At 39.9% G+C, this 23,707-nt stretch overlaps 1 protein-coding gene across 1 annotated transcript in view; it reads left to right on the top strand.

Annotated features, from left to right (window-relative positions):
* The window catches only part of LOC145769531 (pleckstrin homology domain-containing family D member 1-like), a 162,581-nt gene that overhangs the window by 59,998 nt on the left and 78,876 nt on the right, over positions 1-23,707 (top strand). Inside the window, exons 4-6 of the mRNA XM_082581181.1 lie at positions 5,747-5,823; positions 22,533-22,624; positions 23,566-23,618. Coding sequence (XP_082437307.1) covers positions 5,747-5,823; positions 22,533-22,624; positions 23,566-23,618 — 222 coding nt within the window. The remainder of the gene's footprint in view (positions 1-5,746; positions 5,824-22,532; positions 22,625-23,565; positions 23,619-23,707) is intronic.

Raw genomic sequence — 23,707 nt, 5'->3', positions numbered from 1 at the left:
GGAGGCGTCCGCGTTGTTAGGGTTTTGTCTTGGTACCACTTCAGACGATGTGGGGAGAAGCGTGTCGATCGAATCGTGTTGGTTCGAATCTGACGATTGTTGAGTAATTGGCTTGGAGAGTAGCCACTCGGAGTGGGCGTGCGTCGATACTGCTGTAGGAACTCCAAGACGGCTTGTTTCAGGGGCAGGGAAGATTTGCGAAGTGCTTGCTTGAACGTACGTACGAGGCGCTCCGCCGCTCCACTATGGTTTCCGGATGGTAAGGGGCACCCGTGATGTGTACCATACGGTCCATACCTCTCTCCTTACAGAAAGTTTGGAATTCTGTGGATTTAAAAGTAGTAGCATTATCGGTAACTATAGTATTGGGATAGCCGAAATGAGCAAAATCTTCTTCTACTAGGTTAATAGTAGTTGTTGACGATAAGGAAGTAGTATAGCATGAATACATGGGTATTTAGAAAAAGCATCAATGCTGAGTAACCAATGGTAACCCATGAATTCTACCGCATGATCTATGTGTAAGCGACTCCACGGTGCTTCTGGAACCGCCCATGATTGGACCTGGGTTTTAGATTGCGATTGATATTCGCTACAGGTACTGCACTTGTGACAAAGTTCCGTTATGTCTCGGTCAATGTTTGGCCAGTAAACGGATGTTCTTGCCAACTGCTTCATTCTCTCAATGCCAAAATGTCCTTCATGAAGCAATTGAAGGAGGGAAGGACAAAGTTTGGACGGGATGACCACTCTGGAACCGTAAAGTAGACATCCTTAACAAGTAAAAAAAGAGTCTGCGTACTTACGAAACGGTTCGACCGGGTCTTGTGGAGAAGACTTGGTCGGCCATCTTTCGTGAATGAAACGCATTACCGTGGAAATGGTAGGATGTTTAGAAGATTCTTTACAGAATTTACCTTATAGGACCTTAAAAAGTTGTTAAATTTTTTGCCAGAAATAGGACTAAAACAGTAAGCTGCACTGTGTGGAGGCCTTGAACCACTGACACAGACCCGGTCACTGAGGTTGATAGAGTTAAGTTTCGGCTTGTAGAAATGGAGGGGTCTGTGTATTCGTTCACTCATGGGTTGCCCCTGAACGAACAGAGTTGGAGTGCGGAGTGGAGCACTTTTAGACATTCGTTTCGATTTGTTTCAAGTAACAAACGAGCTAAACTCGGTTGGTAATCAACAACGTCTACAAGCGTTGTATCAATATAAAACGTATGTATAGGTAAAAGAATAATTTTTTTGTGAAAGTGTGAGCATGGCCTTTAAAATGTCGTTTAATATTTTACAATGAACCAGGCGATGAACGTTCAACAACAGTTCCATAAAATGCACCAATTTCTGTAGAATTTATAAATCAACATGTTACATTGGTATACAAAATGTTTAAAAAACAAATAGCCTACAAGCCGTCGCTGAAACGTCATCAAGCAATATAACCCCGTTGAAAATATAAGCATGAAAACCCAAACTGTCAAAAAAGAGGACATTTGAGCATTTTTTAGTGTCCTCGGAGGACAATCCATTTTTCTTGAAAAAAGAGGACATATGGTAGCCCTACCTAACATCAATACGGTATACGAACATGCCAATAAACAGGAAAAGGTAACCAGTTAATGCTATGCATAGGTCTATCTATACTGAGAAATGTTAAAGAAAATAAATGTAGCCTATGCTGTGAGCATCTGTTCTTAGTCCAACATCATAATTGTCTAAAACACTGACATCTAGGTCTAACTCTACAAAAATACTTAACTTACATTAGTCTAACTCTAAACAGCTCAAAAAGCAACTGCAAGTTAGTGAGGTAGAACACACATTTAGCTGCCTGACTAGCTTCGACTGACAGGGTTTCCAATAGTAATACCACTGGCTTACAGTCCAGCAGTTTCTGTCGTAAGAGAAATTTCAAGACTACAACATGGCAACACTGGTACTGCAAAAACGCAGTCCCTCTCCCAGCCAAAATCGTCGCTTGTGAGAAATTCGCGCATGCGCAACACCGCACAAACTAGCCGAAACTGGGACTGCAGTACCAGAGTTTCCGTACCAGAATTTGTTTAATACGGTGATTTGTGCTATTGTTTTCTAGATATGACGATAGGTTTGAGAAGATTTTCATGAAATACACATATATTAGGTTCTTCAATAAAGGTTAGGTTATACATTAAGTTATATGTGTAACCAGTGAAATTACGCTAGGGGGTGCTGCAGTACCGCAGCACCTTCTGACGAGCCGCCACTGTACATTAAGTTATATGTGTAACCAGTGAAATTACGCTAGGGGGTGCTGCAGTACCGCAGCACCTTCTGACGAGCCGCCACTGTACTATGTCTAATTTTGTCTATGGTATATACAATGTTAACAATACGTAGCGTTGGATACTAAGTACGAAATGTGTTCTTTTCTAGCACAAGTATCAACCTATCTAAAATTTTATTATTGCGGCCTGCCACAGTTTTCCTCAGTGACAAAGCTGCCTGCATGCAAAAAAGTTGACGATCCCTGCTTTAGAACACTGTTTTATCTACAGTTTTTGATATGCACAGGACCAAATATCTTTCTTTTAAATCCACTGATAATTTGAAATATGAGTAGCCCATGGCGTGGCCTATGCCTCTGGCATGATAGTGACGTCCACGGTCTGAGTATGTTAATACATTTGGCTATGCCCCCCTTTTTAAAGAAATATTTCAATAATTTAACAAAGTAGAGTATATACGGCATTTAATATATTTTGGATAGCACTGTTACAGCAATTAACAATGTTGCTATAGGCTAAGTCAGTGTTTCTCAACCCTGAATCCGCAGAATGTTTTGAATGAGTCCGCCAGCATGTCAACTTCGGAAAATAAACTTTTTCAATTACGTTAACGCTTGTCGCGCAATAGTCCTTTGACTGGTGTGATAATTTCCACAGCTTAAATTTACAAACCTTTCAACCGAATAGTGAATTAAATTTTAAATGCATTTTCTCGTTGTCGAAATTCGCAATCTAGTGCGCTTGGAAAAGACAAAAGAGGGCTTTTGTGGCTTGCATCTAGACTAGAGTTCTTCGTGGCGTTACGTTGTCATTTTATAAGCAGAGCGTTGCTTGAAACTGCTGGCTTTCAATGTGAAAGCTATCCTGCAGCACTTCGCTTTAGCGACAATAATAGGATTGCCAATTTCAAGTGATTTTTTTTAGCCATGTAGGCTAAACAGCTGAACTAGGCTATTTTATGGAAGAGCAAAATAATTGTTTGGAGTTTTCGGAAAGCAATGATACATTTAAATGGGAAATGACATTGTGGATGCTATCGAAAGCGTTATTAACGTTGGCTATTTGTAAATGAGAAAGACTTGGATTTTCACGCTGTTTGTCGAATCATGTTTCCGAATCGAATTTTCTTAAAGTGTTAGCCTACCTAATTGTAAAAGCATGTTACCTAGTAGGATGTATATTCTTTCACGCAATTACAGTAAAGCATTTAAGTGGATACGAGATTCTTTTGAGGGATCGGTTTTCAGCTCTACAGGTTTGGTTAGAATTGGACTGCATTGCTATAATTGGAGTTCAACTTGACTCGATCTGTGACGTATTTTGGTTTGTGTCATCAGAACTTGAGCTGTTTTGTTAGCACTCATCAATCATCTTTGCCGGTGTTCTTATTTTTAGGGAATTTGTAATTAGATGGGGAAGTTTAAGCGTATGCATCTGCAAAAGGAAGCAACGACAGTATTTGAGAAAGGCGACATACCAAAATTCACAAAAGAAACTTTTATCGTTTCTAAACGGTTGACTGGGAAACCATATTCTTTAAAAATTAAAAGAGTAAGGCTGCAACAACGAAGAAACTGGAAAGTCGCTTTTGTGTTCAAAAACTACAAAAAAATAATAAAAATGATAATCAGGGATGATGATAATGAATACTTTATCGAAACCATTGTCGGAAGCCATTATCGAAACCATTATCGAAACCATTGTCGAAAAGGAAATTACTGAAGAAATAAACAAGTAAAAGTGAAATGGTTACGGTACTAGGTTATTCACCAGAATTCAACACTTGGATCAACAAAAAAGATTGAACTTGTGTTACAATTCCTTTGTTTGTACATGAAAATAAATAAAAGTTTGTTTACTATTTGTGTAGTGTGTTTTCTATAACGCCAAACAAGACATAAAAAAGACTCTTCTTATACATCTTTTAAAACTACTATAACAAAAATTCGGCTTATTGATGATGTTAGGGATAAACGAAATTTTGACTTGTAGTTGTAAGGTTCATATTTCGATATAGTGTCATTACAGGAAGTCATTGCAACAAATTATCGACTCTAACAGCTGCACAACAAAACAGTATATTTTAAAGTGTCACTAGGTGGCGGTAGAACGGTGCTTAATAGTGGTTTTACATTTGGGTTGCTAGCCGTTACTAGACGAGGGGGTTGTTAGCTAACAGTGCTACTTTGAGACCCAATATAAACCCCTTCATGCATCTAATCATCACTACTTTTACGTCACTACACTAGGCGGTGCTTAAATGTTGGGGATGCTAACCGTCACAGAATTTGGAGGGTTGCTACCCTGCAGTTTTACGTAGGCTTCGATCATCGTGCCATGCTGCTGAAGATAATCATAGCACAAGACTAGGGAACTGTGTTCCGAAAGCCAGTGCAAACCGCTACTATCACACAAACTCGCACCAGACTAAAACATCTCGTTTGTATGTACATTTGTGAAATACTAAAGATAATGTTATCGTTATACTAAGCCTTCTGCACTAACAAGAAAAGGTTGGCTAGGGCTACCATGCAGTACAGTTTGTCTTCTTTTCGGAGGATGTGTTTACTTTTCTAAAATAAAAATAAAAGTTGTCCTCCGACTCGTAGAACATCTGAAGATTCTCAAATGTCCTTTTTTATATTTTGAATTTTCTTGCTCACATTTTCAACAGGATTTTATTTTTATATAACTTTTTGACGACGGCTTGTCTTTGATTTCATTATTTTTCTTATCATGGTTTTAATTTTGATTGTAAACGAACACAGAAGCTAGTCCCCCGTTAGCTCAGTGGTTACGTGATCGACTCAAGATCACGCAGCGTTGGTTCGGCTCTCGGGGTGTGCACTTGAGTAACGCATTTCAGGACGGCTTTTCATTCAACGGCGCCTAGTGGATGGAATAATTCCCGGGCAAAAACATGTCAATTATCGGAAACTTTACTCTGCCAATCTCGGTAACCGGCCCTGCGTCAAAAGCCCCTATAAGTATGCAAAGCTACCAGAAATAAATTTTCGTGACTTTATCAGTCCGAGGATAAAGTTTCAAAACCACCAGCCAAGTATGTCTAAGCAATAATACCAAAAAAGAAGAGTCTGTTTTATGATGAACTGCAGCAGAAATATCCTTGCAGAAAGAACATGACGTATTGACATTGAAGCTGAATGCATTACTTATAGATATGGCATATTTACTTCCGAGGCAAACATAGTCTTAACCTCGATGGCCATATTAAAAGCACTAAGCATAAACATAAATAGAAATGAAGCCTCACTTTTGTCTGAAGTGACTGACTATTTTGTAAATCCAGTGCAAAGTTAGAAGATTGTTGCAGACGTCAAATCCGTTATTAAAGAGAAGTGGAAAAGAAACTGAAAGTATGATTGTCAATTATGCAAGGGCCTTATTGGCTGCGTCATTTCACAGCCATAATAAAATTTTTGCCAATTAACTTTGCCAAACATGTTTGTTTAGAATGTGATAAGTCTGGGAGCCGACGATGACGAAACAAGGCGAAAGTGGGTTTCGGCGATGGACACTGCCACGAAAGTGTAAGTATCAATCATAAGCAGCCAGTGTTGCCACGCAAAAAAAATGCTAAATCCCTACAAGCGTCATTCAAAAATGCCTACATGTCCATACGCAAACTTTGGACTGATTAGTCAAAGCCAACATAAAAAAACGCGTAGTGTGGCTTGATAAGTTACAATTAAACCTGTAATTGTACCACCTATTTATGGTAGGCTACACAATCGGGACACAAATAACTGACTACCAGTAGGCTATTATCTACGTGACTTCAAAAAAACCTTCAACAAACATATATCTATGCTGTTTTAATAATATCTACTGTATTGTTTTTGATAGTCTTGCAAGGCCTGGTCTGCTGCGTTGAAATGGCTTTTCCCGTAGTAAGATTTCTTTTAGAAATTTTCTTTGCGTACCTTGCTCTTCATGAATAGCTAACGCATCAAGAGTGTTCCCCTCAAGACCATCAGCACTTTTGATATCGCATCTAGGTCGATTAACATAGCAACTTTTTGTCTTGTATTTCTTTTTATATCTATTTTTACTCAGATAAATTGTTGTAAAACATTTCACTTGCCTTTTTTTTCTTATTACGTTTTTTTTTCTAAATTGAAAAAATTCTGATAAGGTGTTGCGACCGTGCCATATTTGAACTGATTGCCCTGCTTTGGCATTATGCACATTAAAACAGTTATAGGCAAATTCTTCGTAAACAGTTGTTAGTAAAACAATTGTTCGTAAATAGTTGTTGGTGAAATGAAACCCGTAAAACAATTCTTCGTAAAGCATTTCTGCGTATACATCAAATCTCAATTGCATGCACGAAGAAATGCTTTGGGAAGAATTGTTTTACAAAGAATTAATTTTACGAAGAATTGTTTACGAAGAATTGTTTACGAAGAATTGTTTTACGAAGAACTGTTTACGAAGAAAAGGTGGGACACCCATTAAAACGGCTCGTTTTCTCGCTTTTACGTTTTTCTAGACTTCTGCTATGCTTGGCATATAATATTTTTTTGTTGTGATGGTCAGACATAAAAACAAACTGAACTGATTTAAACAACAGAAAAAAAAACATTTACGACATAAATAATAAAATAGAGTCCAATAATAGATTACAACAGAGTGCAAATTAGTGTATTGGTCACGTCTATTCAGAAGCGTAGCAAGCAACAAATTTCGGAGTGGGTCAAATGAGTATTTTTGCACATTTAGGTGAGTGAGCCCGGCAACAAACGAGTAACCAAATGTGGAGCACCCACATAGGGGTGTTACGATCCTCCCCATAAAAAAACTTTAAAAAAAAAAACAACTTAAAATTGTGCATTCTAAGAGTATTTTTAGCCTAAATTAATAGTAAAACATTGTTAAATGATGCTGTCACAGAGTGTGAAATATTGAATCCAACTATTTGGTTCGGGGGGAGGTCAATTATCCCCTTGGTGACTAATTGTGATATTGGTGGTGGAGACTTATTGTGATCAAATAGTGACTAATTGTGATCATATTTTGAATGTTAACTTTTGTTTTGCTAATTGTGAGTGTCAAGATGAAAAACACAACAATTGTAAAAAATCCCGTAGGGATTCCTTATTCCCTACAGATGTCCCAAAATCCTTACCGTAGGAATAAATCCCTACGTGTGGCAACCGTGTCAGCAGCTGATGCTTAAAATAATTATACAAGAGGGGGGTTTCTGTGACCTCACAATATACTGTATTAACTTATTATCTGTTGTATACTTCATAACAGTAAACATTCACAGAGTAACAACATCTGATTTTTCACCCCGATTTATTAAGACCATAACTAATAAACTTTAGACTGTAGATGATAAAGTACAGCTGTATACACTTAGGTTTCTTGATAATACAGTAGTGGTTATTACTTTATCTCAGTGTTTCCCAACATTTTTCGAGCCTTTACCCCAATAAACGTAGCTATTATAGCATATTACTCTTAATATTTCACTCCATAAAAGAACTTAACCATTATGCTAATAGTTATATCGTTTTATTCATTACTTTTCAGTAAGTTTTTAAAAACAATCACTGAAAGAAAAAAATATCGTTTTAGTGTGTTCTGGCCCAATTCCGCAGGAAAACCATGGAACTGGCAACTCTGGTAACTAGCCTAGCGGAATGGTAGGCACTTTAACATACTGATATCCAATTCAACCACGAACCATCAACCAATCAGAAGCTACGCTGTTCATGACGTCATCAAGGTAGAGTTTCTCAAAACAAAGGAAAAGCGCAACTTCTTAAAAAGAAACAATAACTCTTAAAAGACCAAAAACTCGATACAAAGGTCAGCTACAGGTAAAAATATCCTTGAACCAAGTCAACATAGATCTATAGTCGTGGAAATAACTTGCCCGTGACAAATCAATCTGGAGGAAGAAAAGTAGGGATGGTATGGAATTTTTCGAAGAAAAAAAGGAAACAAGCTCAGAACAAACAAAAAATTAGAAAAGAAAAGCTAAAAAACACGTTTCCCATGCTCCATCTACAATATGACTGTTTTCCATGTTTATTCCACAACAGACTTGGCCTGTAAAGCCTCATTCGACATCATCATCCAAAGCCACATAGGACAGCTTGAAGACAATACCAATGGTCGGATACGAGCTTATGCCGACGACGACGGGTGACGATGGTAAATGTATGATAAATGTAAATTCACTTAGAGAAAGGTGTCACAGGAAAAAAGTTGCTCAGTGACTCCTCACCCACCGGTCGATTGCAAGTAATTAGGAACAATCGATGAGAAGTTGGTCCCTCTTGCATTATACCATTTCCTTATAGGCTTTGGTTTGTTTGGCGATGTTGATCTGATGTATTCTATTGACAATTTGGGTAAAGAGGTTACATTTTTAAATCATAAACAGACTCAACTAAGCAACAACACTACACTTAACATTATAAAAACAAAAAACAATAAGCAAACCTCTTCGGCTAGTCATACAGCCCTTTTCAAGCCTATGAAATAACATAATATTGTGAAAAGAGATACTAAAGAATCATGCTGTATCACCAAGAAGTTTGCGCCTCAAAGAGTAGTTTGCCACGCCTCACAAAGAGAAGTTTTCCTAGTGTTTTGGGGATGGCAGGACCTAATGCAAAAGTGCATTCTCGAAGAGGAACTACTTTGAAGAAGATAATTCATAATTTATGAAAAAAAAATTGTGACAATTTTTTTTTACCAACAGTCCCATTACTTTTTTGTCGTACCTTGTAGTGATGCAAGCCGCGCCGCGCCGCGTACGCGGCCGCTTTTGACTTTTTCGCCGCGTGCCGCGCCGCGCCGCGTGGAAGGTTGAAATGACAAAGCCGCGCCGCGCCGCTTGCCGCGTAAACTTTCAAGAAATTAATTTTTCGTAAACGTAAACTTTCAAGAAATTAAACTTTCGTAAACGTAAACTTTCAACTTTTCAAGAATCAGCTATGAAACTTCAAATTTAAATTGGAAACACGGATCAGTTATTTTTCCCTTCGGAAACCCTAAGATGGAAAGCTATGCAAATGCAAATTGCAAATGGCTTGCAGTTGACAGGGTTTTAGGGCTTGCTTGTCAGGGAAGCTGTACGAATGTTTTTGGTTAGTAGCCTAGCTGATAAGCTCAGTTACCAGGCTATAGGCCTAGCGCAACTACCGCATTATTTACTATATCAGTTAGCCCAGTGAGTTCAGGCTATAAGTTTTACTCTTGTGTGTGTACCGTAGTTCATATAGCCACTGGCATTATAATTGCATTATTGCTTACAAAAAGTGTTCAAAAGTCCTGATACTGGATCCAGGAACATTCTATTTGTCTTAGTTTGTATTATGTCTTAGAACTTAGATGCATTGCTGATAAGAGAATATGATCTGGTTAGCCTGGCCAATTAGTGCACAACTGTATTGGTACTAGGTTACCAGTTATATGCCATGGATGCTTTTTCCTACAATTGACTTTCTAAACAATAACTCGTTAAAATATTTTTTTTTAATTTTGTAATTTGCGGTGTGCGGTGCGGTGCAGTGTCAAAGTTCCAGATAAATTGCGGTGTGCGGTGCGGTGCGCGGATAGATGAGTCAGTTGCGGTGCGGTGTGCGGATAAAAATTTTGGGTTCGCTGCATCTCTAGTACCTTGTATAAAAAAGCATAGGCCTAATGGAAAAAAAAGAAAACTAACTTACTACTTTGAACTTCTTAAATACAATTATTGTACATTGTACGTACAACATCAAATTCACCGACTTCAACTAATAATAATTAAACCGTATTGAAAAGAATAGCCTAGGGTCAAAAAGTCAAGTCGAAGTTGTTTGTCTGACGGCATTAAAAATTGTCCATTGGCAATGTGGCAACCTTGATGTTTACCATTAAACTGGTTTGTTCGCGTCATCGAACTGTTTTAACAAACTTTTGCGACATTCTTTTGAAGCGATTGCACAACACAAACTTTTATGGTGATGATTCCAGTAGTGAAGTACACGAAAAGTACTTTTTGGCCAAATTGACTTTGAGCTGTAGTTTGAAAGAAATCATTTTCGGCCCCGCTGCCTGCATACAGCACAATTCTGTCGTAGGTCTGTTGACAGACTAAACGTTAATCAAGGTTTAAAGTGTCATGTAAACTTCATGACATTCTTTTTGTTCTAGTACTCAAGCTGGTCAATATCCATGTCCATAGCTGGATAGCCCATCGGCTATCGATATACGGTTAAGTTGGCTGGTCTTTCATAGGTGTACGCAGTGGCTCCGAGAGGGGGGGGGTCGGGCCAGTTTTCCCCCTAGCAAAACATTGTAAAGGAAAAACGAGTAGTTTTTTGTTTTTGCACTTTTTGAGGGGGGCCCATGTTTAGTACTAAAGTAAAAATGTACCAACTAAATAATCAACAAATTCTTAAATGAAGTGCGTAGTTCTAAGTATTTCTCAAGCATTGTAAATGTCACTCTCAATGCTTCTCATCAAGAACAAATCATTTTCGTGTTAAGGTAGGCGATGTTGAACAGCTTCAAGACGTAAAATCTGAAGCTGAAATGATTTCTGTATCACTGAACGGTTTCGATTGTATTGATAGTTTCAACTTGAAAACTGGTGCTGTTTTAGCTGAGCGAAAACTTCAAAATCTGCGTTGGCCAGGCATAGGATGTTGTATCCAACATAACTTAAGTTATCTGGGAAAGTTAAAGGTATCCGTGCAAGCACGATTAAAGAAAGTAAATCCTGTATATTTTTTTGTTTATTGATCATCATCAGTCATCATCTCCGCCTGCAGCAGATTGCGCATCAACATGAGTTATTTGTTTCCAAGAGTGGCGATTTTGAGCCAGCTCGCCCAGTGTCGCCAAGTTGAGTCCGGTCCATGATTGGATGTTGTTTTGCCATCGTTTTGGTTGTCTGCCACGTTTTCTTTTTCCTTCTACTTTTCCTTCTGTGCAAACTTTGCTAATTCCGAATTGTGATCTTTTAGTGTGGCCGAACAGTTTTAAAACTTTTGATTTTATTATTGCTGCAATTGGATGTAATTTTGTCATAGTTAAAAGATCTTTTGTTTTCGTATGGTCAAGTAGCCTTTTGTTGGTCATGCTTCTCATGATGTGATATTGGAAGGTAGTGAGTTTTTTCTTTATTTGAGTTTTTTGTTTATGGATGTTGTTGCTTAAATCTAGTTGGAATTCATAATGTTGCCTACAGACAGCGTTGTTCAAATGTATTATCATTTTTGGATTAGCCTAATTGATTATCTGTAAGCTTGTGGCATCTTTGAAGTTATAGCCCAGTCAGAGGAAAAATTCTGAAAAATCTAAAAAAAGCTGTCCTATCATCTTGCAAAGAAAATTGACTTCGAGAGGGTAATCAAGGCGTGGTGCAGTCAAACCTTGTCCCTAAGTCAAACACAATGCTTTATATTACCCTTTTGCAATTGAAGCTCTAAAGACGTTTCTTAAATGCATCAAGTTGAAACCAACAAGAGCTTGATCGGAAGCTGAGTCAATGCTAAAGTAGCCTACAACTAGCAGTTTTAAATTTGTTACTGCTTTGCATTATGTGGATTACGGTCATAAAAAAGATTCACAGATGAATTTAATAAAATTAAAGGAAGGTGTAATTTAAGTAAGAGCTGAGAAAAGTAGGCTACTGCTCGCAAGCTAAAGTTGCAGTGGCGATTATAAAGTTAAAAGAAAATGATTTTCTTTTTCTGAGGACAGAACGCTTTTATAACTCAACTTAACTAGCTGAATCATTCGAAGGAAATGTATTCTACCGTACATTGCAAAGAATTCGATAGTTGTTGAAATTGACAAATGTAGGTAGGCCTATTAACAAACTCAAACATATCGTCGATGAGTTTGAAGTTCCATGAAACATTCATCGTATGTCTGTTGTGCAGTTGCGGGCATGTGGGACAAATTTAAACCATTTGTAGGCTACAACAATGACATTTTTCAACACATTTTGGATGAGTTGGTGCTTTTGACGGAAATCCACACAGGAAACTTCAGCTACAAACCAGAACGAATCACTCCATAATCAATACAAGTAATCATTAATTGCAACTTTCGAAAGGTTTTTCCAAAATGATTTTTTTTTGTGTTCCGGTAGCTACCTTCAACGGTTGCGCTTTGAGAACGTGGTTTTAGCAATTACTGAAATTTGTAAAGAATTGTTTGCGCTCCAGTAGGCCTATGACTCAAAACCGATTGAAAAGCCTAACTATACATGTTGTGCATCAATTCAGACGTCGCAAAATTTTATCATTTGATGCTGTGATCCACAACTTTGCATTGCAAAAAGTCCAGAAAAGGTTGAATTAATTCAGGGATGTCCAAAGTCCGGCCCGCGGGAAAAACTCTGGCTCACGAGACGTTTTTGTATGGCCCGCGCCTGTTGTTGTACAATGTGATATTTTTGGCCTGCAGACAGACAAAAATCATATAAATTCAACTTGCAGTTTTCAGAAAAATTATTGTGGCTGTTGGCCCGCGAACACTTATTATCAAATCTGGCTCGCGTGGGAAAAAGTTTGGACACTCCTGAATTAAATGCTTGGTTGAACTATTTTCGTTGCCTGTAAGCCTATTGTGTGTTTGCAAAGCTTTCTAGACAAAATAGTTTGCCTCAATGGCATTTTTGCTACAAGTGTAATCCAGTGATTATTGATGATTTTTACATTGAACGAAGTTCTTTTCATGCTGAAGAAAGCAGGCTAATTTCAGCTTAACACGAACATGCAACGCAAGATACAAATTAGTTGTATATTTGCTAAAAAATATTATGGGGCCCATTTTTCGTATTGTTTCCCGACCAGTGCTGACTTCTCTCCGAGGCCCTGGGTGTACGTACAGGTTAAACAAGTGCCGTGGAGCTAGAGCAGTGGTTCTCAACCTTTTTTTCTTTCATGGCCCATTTTCGTTGCACAAAAAATCTTATGGCCCATTAATTGTTTAAGCAAGAAAAAATCTGCAAAATAGATTTAAAAACAAAAAAACAGCAGAAAATGTTCCAAAGCAGATTATACCGTGCATCAATGACAGGCCTCGAAATTCGTTTTTGTTGACGGCGGACAACGTGTCCGGTCTGAGCAGCTATCTCGGCGGACAAATCAAGTCTCACGGCGGACAGACCAGTTTTAGCGTCGATCGTCATGCTTAATCACTGTATCTTGATAATTCTTCACCATTTGAGAACTATTAAAAGGCTTTTTTAAATTTCAGCGAAGTCACTCTGGAAAGGCTTTTATCAGACCAACGACGTGCACTTGAAGAGTCAAAGCGCCGTGTGGCTGCTATACGCCGCATAACTGATTAACTTCCACCGAACGAGGTCGTGTGGCTTCTTGCGTCACAATGCTCTGGGCACGAGTCGGAAAACTTTTACACTAACGCTACTATTTTCTGCTGTGCAAAGTTTCGCTAGGCTTTTTTCTTTACATTTATTTTTCGTGTTGTTTCCCTGGGCCTTTTCTTTTTCAACTGTAATACCAAAACTTAACAAATTTTATAACCAACCTTGGCTTATGATATTACTCGGAGATCAATGCCAGACACTGTGACGTAAGACTTGAACTACGTTGCGCGTGATTAGTGTAAAAGTATCGGTACTCCCATCGATTCTTGGCGAAGAATTCACCTTTGTTACACTGTTTCAATGTCATCAATCGTTAAAGCAACGTAAAAATCGAAGGTTTTCCTGCTTGAATGGAAGCGAAGGGATGCAGTATTTACATTTTCTAGATGCGCGGGAAATTATATTCTCGCAACAATTGTTCGTGCTATGCAATGACGATCTGTATCGCTAGTTCCTGTGTTATTTCTCGGCGGACAAATATGACCGATTTAGAGGGTACTTCCCGCAGACATCACATGCTGTGACGGCGGACATGTCCGCGGTGTCCGCCGTGAATTTCGAGGCCTGAATGAGATGCGTGCTCCTGAACGTTATTGACCAACTTGTAGTTACAGTGGTTCTCAAGATTAATGCCGTATTCTTTCTTTGAAAGACACTACTATTGTCAATTTCTCCCCACAATAATTTCAAAAAAATACCAAAAACAGATCTGCACAAATTTCAGTAGGCTGCCACTTTCGGTTTGGCTATGACTTGATGGTAATCACAAAGTGGCCTATTACATCATAAAGTGTTGTAATAACTCGACGTTGATCTAAAACTATGTGCTCAGTCATAAATAAATTAATCATTTCAATAGCTTGTTTAGAAAGATAAATTTACATTTGATTTACATTTCTTCCCAATTCCTTTCAACACGATTATTCCTCCCTTTAAGTTAAAAATTTATCTTTACGGAGCCAAGTGGCTCCCTAGTATATGAACATCAACGTTCGTATATTATGCAACAGACGGCATTGATTACATCACGTCACCACAATAAATAATTAGAATGGAAATTACCATTCTGCAACAAATTACAGCAGCACCATTCATTGTTGCTACAACCAAACAACTAAACAAAACACACAAGTGTAAAATTAACTATAGTACTTAACACAAATGAAACTAAATTTTAGCACTCTGGCAAATTTTTAAATAGGTCTGTGGCCCACCTAAAAATCTTTCCATGGCCCACCGGTTGAGAACCGCTGAGCTAGAGCTAACCATATTAAGCTTGTGGGTCAAAAACAGTTGGGGAATACGTTAGGTGTCAAGAAAAAACAGTTCATTTATAATTGTTGCCTTTTCTTGCCTGGTGTGCAATGATTGAAGTTTTTAATTGGTTGCTGGAGCAGAAACATACCAAGGCAAGTCACTCTACATGATTAAACTGAAATCAGCAGATGGAACAGTAGGAAGGCGTGGATACATTTAATTTAAACTTTAGTCTTGAATTTAGAATACAACAGTAGCCTACATTTCAAGACATCTGGTTTAATTTTTTCGATATAGCACCATATAGATTCTGAACAAAGACGGTTATTTTTCTTAAATGTTTTAACAAAAGAAAAATGATTGAATCGCAATTTCTGCAACAAAATACACAACGTAAGATTGTTAAACTCAACACTAGAACTAGAACAAAAGAAGCTGTTGTTCGCTAGCCTGCCAGAATGAAATGATACGAATAAAACAGAGTACTGCCTCGCGGAGTACACGTGACAAAAGGAGTGCAAAAGTAATCAAGGAAGCATGCTAACTGCAGGCATTTGTGCATCCCTCCCAGCTCGTAAGGCGAAACTGTAGACTTACGAGCTCGAACCCTTGATTACCCATTGACCAGAGGATGCGTCTAAATCCAATGCCGGCCGTCGGGACCGCGTAGAACGGCGCAAAACAGGCGATTTTTCAATATGAGGGACTCCACTTGTGGGTTCAGTTGGTTCCACTGAATCGAAAGGTAGCGGCTGCTTTGGAGGTTCGGGTGAGTGCTGTGGCTCACAAAGCTTCGGGCTTGAGGCTGGTGTGGGGCAGGAGAGTGCAGGCGGACTGTGATCTGCATCGAGAGGCAACATCGGTGATTCTCCAATTTCTGGGCTAGGACCTATCTCGAGATGCGGAAGGTGGGGAGGGCAGTAGTCCGTTTCAGGAGGCTGGGCAAAAGAAGATGATGGGAGGCTCTGTGGGTGAGCAATGATGTTTGGTTGAGGAGGGATGGGATCGGCACATGCTTTAGTATGTGGAATTACTCGCAAGAAACGTCGATTCCGTTTTGTGATTCTGCCCGACCCGTCAACTTTCACTACGTATTTGTCATGCGGCAACGTTTCGACAACCATTCCCACTTTGTCCCATTTTCGAGGATAGTTACCGTTTTGGTTTTGGATAAATACGCGGTTTCCACATTGTAAAGTACGTAAAGGACGAATATGCTGAGACAGCGCCTTATCGGTTCGACCAGCTCGCAGGCGAAGGGCGTCTTCCTTTGCCTTCCATGTATCCCGCCATGTACGACGAATGTGACAATTGGAGAACTTGACTAGGCGGTTTACAAAACCGAATGCGTTGCGCAGAGGGTGACCGAACACGATCTCTGCTGGAGAGATATCACAGTCAGGATCAGGTGTGTTACGCAACTGTAACAATGCACGTAAGAAGGAATCGTTGTTCAGGTCTCCGTTTGGGCTCACATTAGTCATGAGCAAGCGTTTGACAGTTTTGACAGCCACCTCAGCTCGACCATTAGATTGAGGGAAGTAAGATGACGATATGCGTTGCTGCACACCCCAATTTTTAAGAAAGAGTTCTGTAACGGCAGCAGTAAATTCGGGACCCCCATCTGTAGATATATCCTCAGGAACACCAAACGTGGCAAAGTACGAGCGCAAGAGTTGAGTCAAAGCAGCTGCTCCTGCGGCACTCGATCCTGATGGCGTGGTAAATACATCCGACCACCCCGAAAATCTGTCCCCAATGACCAAAAAGTGACGGCCCCCATAATCAAAATAATCTGCAAAAATTTTCTCAAATGGTGTAGCTGGAGGATCACATAGCGTCGGGGGAGGAGCTGCTTGAGATAGAGCATTACGATTACATGATGTACACGAATCACGAATAGCATGGATATCATTAGTCATACCGGGCCAAAATACTATAGCACGTGCCCGGCGTTCCATGGCAGACACACCTTGATGACCAGCATGCAACGTTGAGAGTACTCTAGGCCTAAGCGATGGTGGTACAACAATACGATCATGATATAAAATAACGTCGTCTTCAACAAAAAACCCGTCACGATAGGGGAGATATGGGCGAATGTCGCCGGTGTTGGGAAAGGTCAATCCCGTTTCAATAGCTAGCATTAACTTGCTAAGGTTTGGATCGGCGGCTGTTTCCCGAACGATTTCAGACCATTGCAAGCAAAAGGTATGGGCGGCATCTGCCTGTATGGTAGTAACCAGCGCCATTTCTGCTACATTATTTTCTGCACACGACGCTACACCAATGAGATCGCATGATACTGGATGACGTGAGGCAGCATCGGCTGCGTAGTTGGTTGTGCCGGGTAAGTGTGCGATATCAAAGCGCCACATTAGTGTACGCTGTTTTAAACGAAACAGGTGAGTGTTAGTGATTTCGTCCAACGTACGGTCTCCGAATATTTTTACCAATGGCTTATGATCCGTTACAATAACCAAATTATCACAGCCTTGCGTAAAATACTTTGTCTGTTCTAGGCCCCACGCAACTGCTAGGGCTTCGCCTTCTATGGGGGCATAACGTCGTTCGGCCGATGAGAGGAATCGGGATCCTGCAAGAGTCACTTTCCACCTGATGAGCAGCAGTCCGGTATAGTGGAAGCACATACGCAATGTTTTTGGAGAAGGAAGTATCCGATGCCTTTATTAGACCAGTCAGGGCGCAAACATGTTCGACGGCTGGGGTCAAAGATTTCTACCTCATGGCGAATAGCGTCAACAATTGCCGATTTGGAGGCGGCAAATGCGGAATCCAGCTCCTGAGACCATTCGAACTTATGCTTTGGGCTAAGGAACGGTGCCATTAGGTCACGCAGTTGAGCATAGTTTCCTACTTGGTTGATTAATCCGAACCAGCTGCGTATGTCTGTGATATTATTCGGGACTGGAAATTCTTGGATGGCGAGGAAGTATTTAGGGAGGGGCTCGACCATTGCTTCTGAGATACGGAATCCAGCAAAATCTACGGTGCGTTGGGAAAATTGAAACTTGTCAGGGTTAAGGACAATGCCCGCCCGTCCCACTAAAGTGAGGAATTCTATGGTTCGCCACCAATGTTCTTCCAGTTCGCTATCGTAGAACACTGTGTCGTCGACACAGCGTTCTTTGCGCACAAAATCAGTTAATATGGTATTGAAACGGCGATTGTAGCCATCCCCAGAGGATAGGAATCCTTGCGGTGACCTAGTGTAGCGTCATCTTCCAAAGGGAGTGATGAAAGTTGTGAGGTGCCGATCAGAAGGACGCAGTGGAACACTGTGATAGCCGTTCCATGCGTCAGTCACCGATTTCCAAGTGTTTCTGGGGACACGACGGGATAGCTGGAATGGAGCTTCAGAGGCGAAGGTTTCTCTCTGGCAGAATTTGTTTAAGGGGGAAAGGTCGACAGTACGGCGTGGTGAGCCATCGTTTTTGCGTGTGATAACCATGCGATGACACCATGTGGTGGGTTCGCCGTGGGGGACTTTTTCAAGGATTCCCAGAGCCTCGTCGCGGAGGAGATCAGCGTGTACTTTTTCTTGCCAATGCAAGGGGATAGACGCTGGTGTATGAACAGCCACTGGTTTCGCGTTGGGGTCAACATGTATTTCTATGGGAGGACCAGCCATACAATGTAGCGCGCGGTGCGGGCAAGTGTTGAAAGTGGATGCGGCGTACCTCTGGAGTAGCCAGTTTGCCATCTTGTCATTGTTTTCAGGTGTGCACGGGAACGGAAGCTTGGTTGGGGGAGCTGAAACTGCACCACGTTGAGGGCAAGTGCACGACTCCAGTTGCTTGCTGGGTAATGTGCAGCCACCGTTAACAAGTCTGACGACGTTGATTTCTGGTTCGATGAGATTGTGCGCCATTTCTTGCTTGATCTGATGTTCCCCTAGAGTTGGGAACTTCGGGGATAGGGCACCTAAATGCAATAGTGTGTCATGAGATAAGTATAACTTGTCAACGTCTTGACTGATGTAAATCATGCTTCGACATTCAACATTGCAGCCGTGCGCTGTACCCCGAATGATGGCACGAAATGCTCCTGTAATGGAAATAGTAGAGCGATTTGCAGCTATTAGGTTTGGTGCGGGTACAAGGGTCTCTTGTCCAAAGCCGGATTGCACAAAGTTCTTCAGTGACCATACATTTATTTGGGCTCCAGTATCTGCGATTGCTGTTACTTGTGCTATCACGCTAGTGTACCTGCCATGATGACATGAGTCATCCATAGATATGTCTACCCGAACTGTGGGATGTTCTCGCATACAGGATGGTGTCCAATGCCCTTTTTGGAATGTGTGGTGAGGACCACGAATTGTTGAGCACATTGGGTCTCGGGCTACGATGTCAGTTTGTGTTGAGGCAAATGTGCCTATTTGAGGTACAGTAGGTGCTGCACAGAGTGCTCCGACTGATGTATCTTTAGGAGGAGCGCCCCATTTGTTTTTATGACGAGATGACCGAAAGCATTCGAGACAAAGGGAATAAGGCGTAGTGTTCCAACCTCTGGGGCCTTCTCTGTAACGATTGAATAATCTATTGCATTTAGGGCAGTGAGTTTGTTTTGACCAATTGGGAGAGGAGGGTGCTGCTTGGATGTGTTCACGGTCTCTTGGAATAGGGCTTTGGCTTTTCTTGCGCTTGAAAGTCGACACTGCCGAAACGTCATGAGATGGTACCGCATTGCGAGCCATTTCTTTATTCTCGACAAGGGCGATGATATCGTTAATGGGAATCGACAATACTCTGTCCATTCCCATCATGTCGCGACGAATCTCATTGTTAGAAATTCCACTGAGTAGTGTGTCTCGGATTATGTGATCTGTATAACTGACTTTCAGGCCGCAAGAACGTTTAGTAGTGAATGCACATATATCCGCTTTTCCTCGAGCACGAGCTGCAAAAGCGCGAAATGTTCCATCGCGCATTTGGTGCATAGCCATAAACTCTGTCCGTAACACCCCTGTGGCGACAGGTATAACGGCCAGTTGTCGCATTGCAAGCAAAAGTTCATCTACAGATTTACTCACTGTTTCAGCGTCAGCTTGGAGAAGGCTGTCCCCTAGGGCTTGGCCGGTACATTGGAATAACTGGGCTGAAGCTGCTTCATCAGAAATTCTGCAACCTTCTTTGAAAGCCTTCCATCTTCTGGTGAACACGTTCCATTCTTCAGGAGAAACTCCACTGTCTACAGTAGGTCTAATAAGCTTCGGACCAAGGTTTTCGGGCGCTGGAACATTGCGCGTCGTAGCAGCATGACTGCACGTGTGACTTTGCAGCACCACACAAGCAACCGCTTCGGGCACGTCGGCTGTTTCAAAATTACAGTTGGGAAAGGCGCATGTTATCACCACCATTCCACAAATTTCTTTAGATTAACCTTATCCTATTGCGATTCGATCATGAACAAAGACGGTTATTTTTCTTAAATGTATTAACAAAAGAAAAATGATCGAATCGCAATTTCTGCAACAAAATACACAACGTAAGATTGTTAAACTCAACACTAGAACTAGAACAAAAGAAGCTGTTGTTCGCTAGCCTGCCAGAATGAAATGATACGAATAAAACAGAGTACTGCCTCGCGGAGTACACGTGACAAAAGGAGTGCAAAAGTAATCAAGGAAGCATGCTAACTGCAGGCATTTGTGCAGATTCCAAATGAAGGATGAATTTTTGGCAGAAACAAAAAAAGTTGCCAATTTCCATCTTAAATTTGACACTTGATGTAAGTAAATAAAATTCGAAATGTCTCCAAGCACAAAAATTCGAGATATGCAGTAAAACTCGTCATTTTATAATTTTATCTTTGACTGTAAAATAAGAATCCTTGACTGCCTAAACTGATTAGATTTTGTTTCAAAAACTCTTCTTGTCACCAAAAGACATCTTTACCATATTTCTGTCAAACCTGAGTGAAATTTTGCATTTCTATCCACATTTTCGAATTCTTGGCCTCCATACCTTCACCATCATTTTCTTAATTTAAACAATGGTAGGCTACGAGTAGAGATATTAGCTTTATTTGCAATGTTTGTTTTTTTCGAGCTAGTGTACGCACCATCATTTGTCCCTTTTTATGTGGACTTTAATCACTGGCCTTGTCCATTTGCATGCATTTTTAATCTGATGGCTGCATACTCTTTAGCGCAAAAAATGAAAAACAGCTTGCATTTGGTATAAAAGAGAATAAAGTCGTTTTCAAATGACAAAAACGATCATTGCATATTTTATTACACATGTCAGTACAAACTCTTAGCACGTCATTGTAGTTGTACAGTACATAGTTTAGCATCAAACAATAAATACTATTTTGGGTAATTCATCTGGCCCAAAAGTTGATCGTTCAAGAAAAAATGTTATTCAATTATTTAAACAACATAGCTTAAGTATTACTGAGGAACTGGCCTAAGTAAAACTGACTTTCTTGATGTGACTTTGAATTTACTATCTGGTAAATTTTGGCCTTACCGAAAACCCAAAAGTGATCCAATTTACATCCATGCCCAGTCCAACCACCCACCTAACATTAAGAAACAAATCCCGACTATGGCCAGAATGAATTTGATAAGACCCCATCTGCTCATGATGATGCCCGTTTGAAAAGTGGTTTTACGGAGAAAGTTTGCTACAACCGTGCTAATAACTTTAGCACATCTAGGAAAAGGAGTCGGAAAATTTTATGGTTTAGTCTTCCTTTCAGCTTACAAGTTGATAGCAACATTGGTAAGGAATTTTTCAAACTCATTTCCATCCACTTTCCGCCCCATCATAGATTTCATAAAAAATTCAACCGTAATACTATTAAGCTAAGCTATAGTTTGGTTTGGGTTTTGAATCTTCATCCTCGGACTGACAAAGCCTTGATAGATTACTCCTGGTAATTTCGCATACTTGTAGAGGGCCTTGACGCAGGCCCGGTTACCGAGATTGGCAGATTGAAGTTTTCCGATTGTTGAAGTGTTGTTGCCGGGGAATTATTCCATTCACTAGTTGCCGCTGAATAGAGAGCAGTCCTGAAAGTGCGTTGCTCAAGCGCACACCCCAACCAGCGCCGTAACCAGAGTCGAACCAGCGCCGCGTGATCTTCCGATCCTCGTCAGATGTTTTAGAGAGAACATTAAATTTGTGGAAAAATTAATGGTGCACAAAATTTTAAATTTTTTCATTTTGCAAAAAATTCCATCCATTATTTGGAATCTATATAATATATTGTCACTTGTCTTGCACAGTATTTAGTCAGAGCACTAAAGTGAAAGTTATCAAAACATAGCCTAACATTTTTACTCCTACCAAAGAACCAAACAGGTTGTAGCCTACTACTGCAAACCTCTCTTGATACACAAATCAATAAACATCGATTTAGCATTGTGTGCCTTTACATAAAACAAAAATGAACAATTTTGTGTGTGAGCAAACTTAAGAAATAATTAGTGTAGCCTAATAATAGGCTACACTAATACAGTTAACGATTTATAAAAGAACTTCATTTAACTAATTTTTAAATCACTTTATTCGTTTTATACATTTTTTACTGAGAGTATATTGTTTTAATAGAACTTTAAAAATGTGCAGCAATTGCGATAATTAAATCACCTTGTCATTGCAGAACATTGGAAAATTGCGACTTGGGAGATTCCATGATCAAATCTTTGCAGGAACAAAATCTTCAACTTGCCCGGGAAAAACAGGAATACTATCGTAAGTTAATGGAAAGCACACGAGTAGAGTGTAGAGACTATTTGTATTTATTTGGTCTTGGTCAAGGATTTCTGGAAGCACAGAATGGAAAACTGATGAGGGTGACAATAGAGAACATTGAATTAAACCTACCATGATATGCCACATCGTTGGTAGAAGACAGGGATTCGGCTTGTTGCGATTTATAAGAGAGGGAAATGCAATCATTGATTTATACCTAACTCACACGATATATCTTGTGAGTGTAACTTAAAACAATTTTGACTTCAACAACCTACTGTATGATACTTCTGCTGACCTTTGGTGTGATTTGCCATATTCTCTTGCTTAAAATAATTGAAATCATTTGACAAAATTTTGTTTATATCATCTTATTTTGACGAGGTTGAAATTTTCAACAGTTTGTTGGTAACTTGAGCCTACAGTTTTAAGAATTTTGATTTAACAGCCCCACTGAATGTTGGACTTGCATAGATTTTTATTTTTTCTTGTTAACCGAACTGCATTGATATGCTGATGGATTATTAAGGAGGCTTCTACTTGGTCTTTTTTGTGTGCTTTCCTACTCAAAGCAACAGTGTTGCCGTAGTGTTATTTATTTTTTCCGCTCAAGTATTAATTCTGACTAGCTGAAAAGCGTACCAAAACTTGCCTGTTGAAACTAATAAAAAATATTTCAACTGCCGAAAAGGATAGTTATTGGAATGCGAAGGAATTCTTGCCCAAATTTGATAAACTTTCCAAGAAAAAATTGTGAAAAAATATGCACCGTGCACCTACGTGCCATAGGATTCATTCATGGCATTCAATTTTACAACTGTCAAAAAACTCGTCACGTTTGTTTTCATGTCTCTAAGCTTTGTGATGTAAAGTTTTTATGGCATCCGGCAGTGAAATATCTGTTATTAAGTTTCTAAAACCAAATAATTGCATTCTTTCAGAGAAATTTATGAAAGGTGCTGAAGAGATTGGAATAGAGAGGGAACACCGAGAAGTAAGAGTTTCTTACACTGGAGTAGTAGTCATTGATTCACTACACAAATGACCCTTCTGTGTGGCCGTCAAATTATTTTAATGTTCTTA

This window comes from Aplidium turbinatum, chromosome 4 (genome assembly GCF_918807975.1).
Source record: "Aplidium turbinatum chromosome 4, kaAplTurb1.1, whole genome shotgun sequence".
Classification (NCBI taxonomy): domain Eukaryota; kingdom Metazoa; phylum Chordata; class Ascidiacea; order Aplousobranchia; family Polyclinidae; genus Aplidium; species Aplidium turbinatum.
The sequence above is the reverse complement of the archived record's forward strand: the minus strand, read 5'-3'. Positions and strand labels throughout refer to the sequence as shown.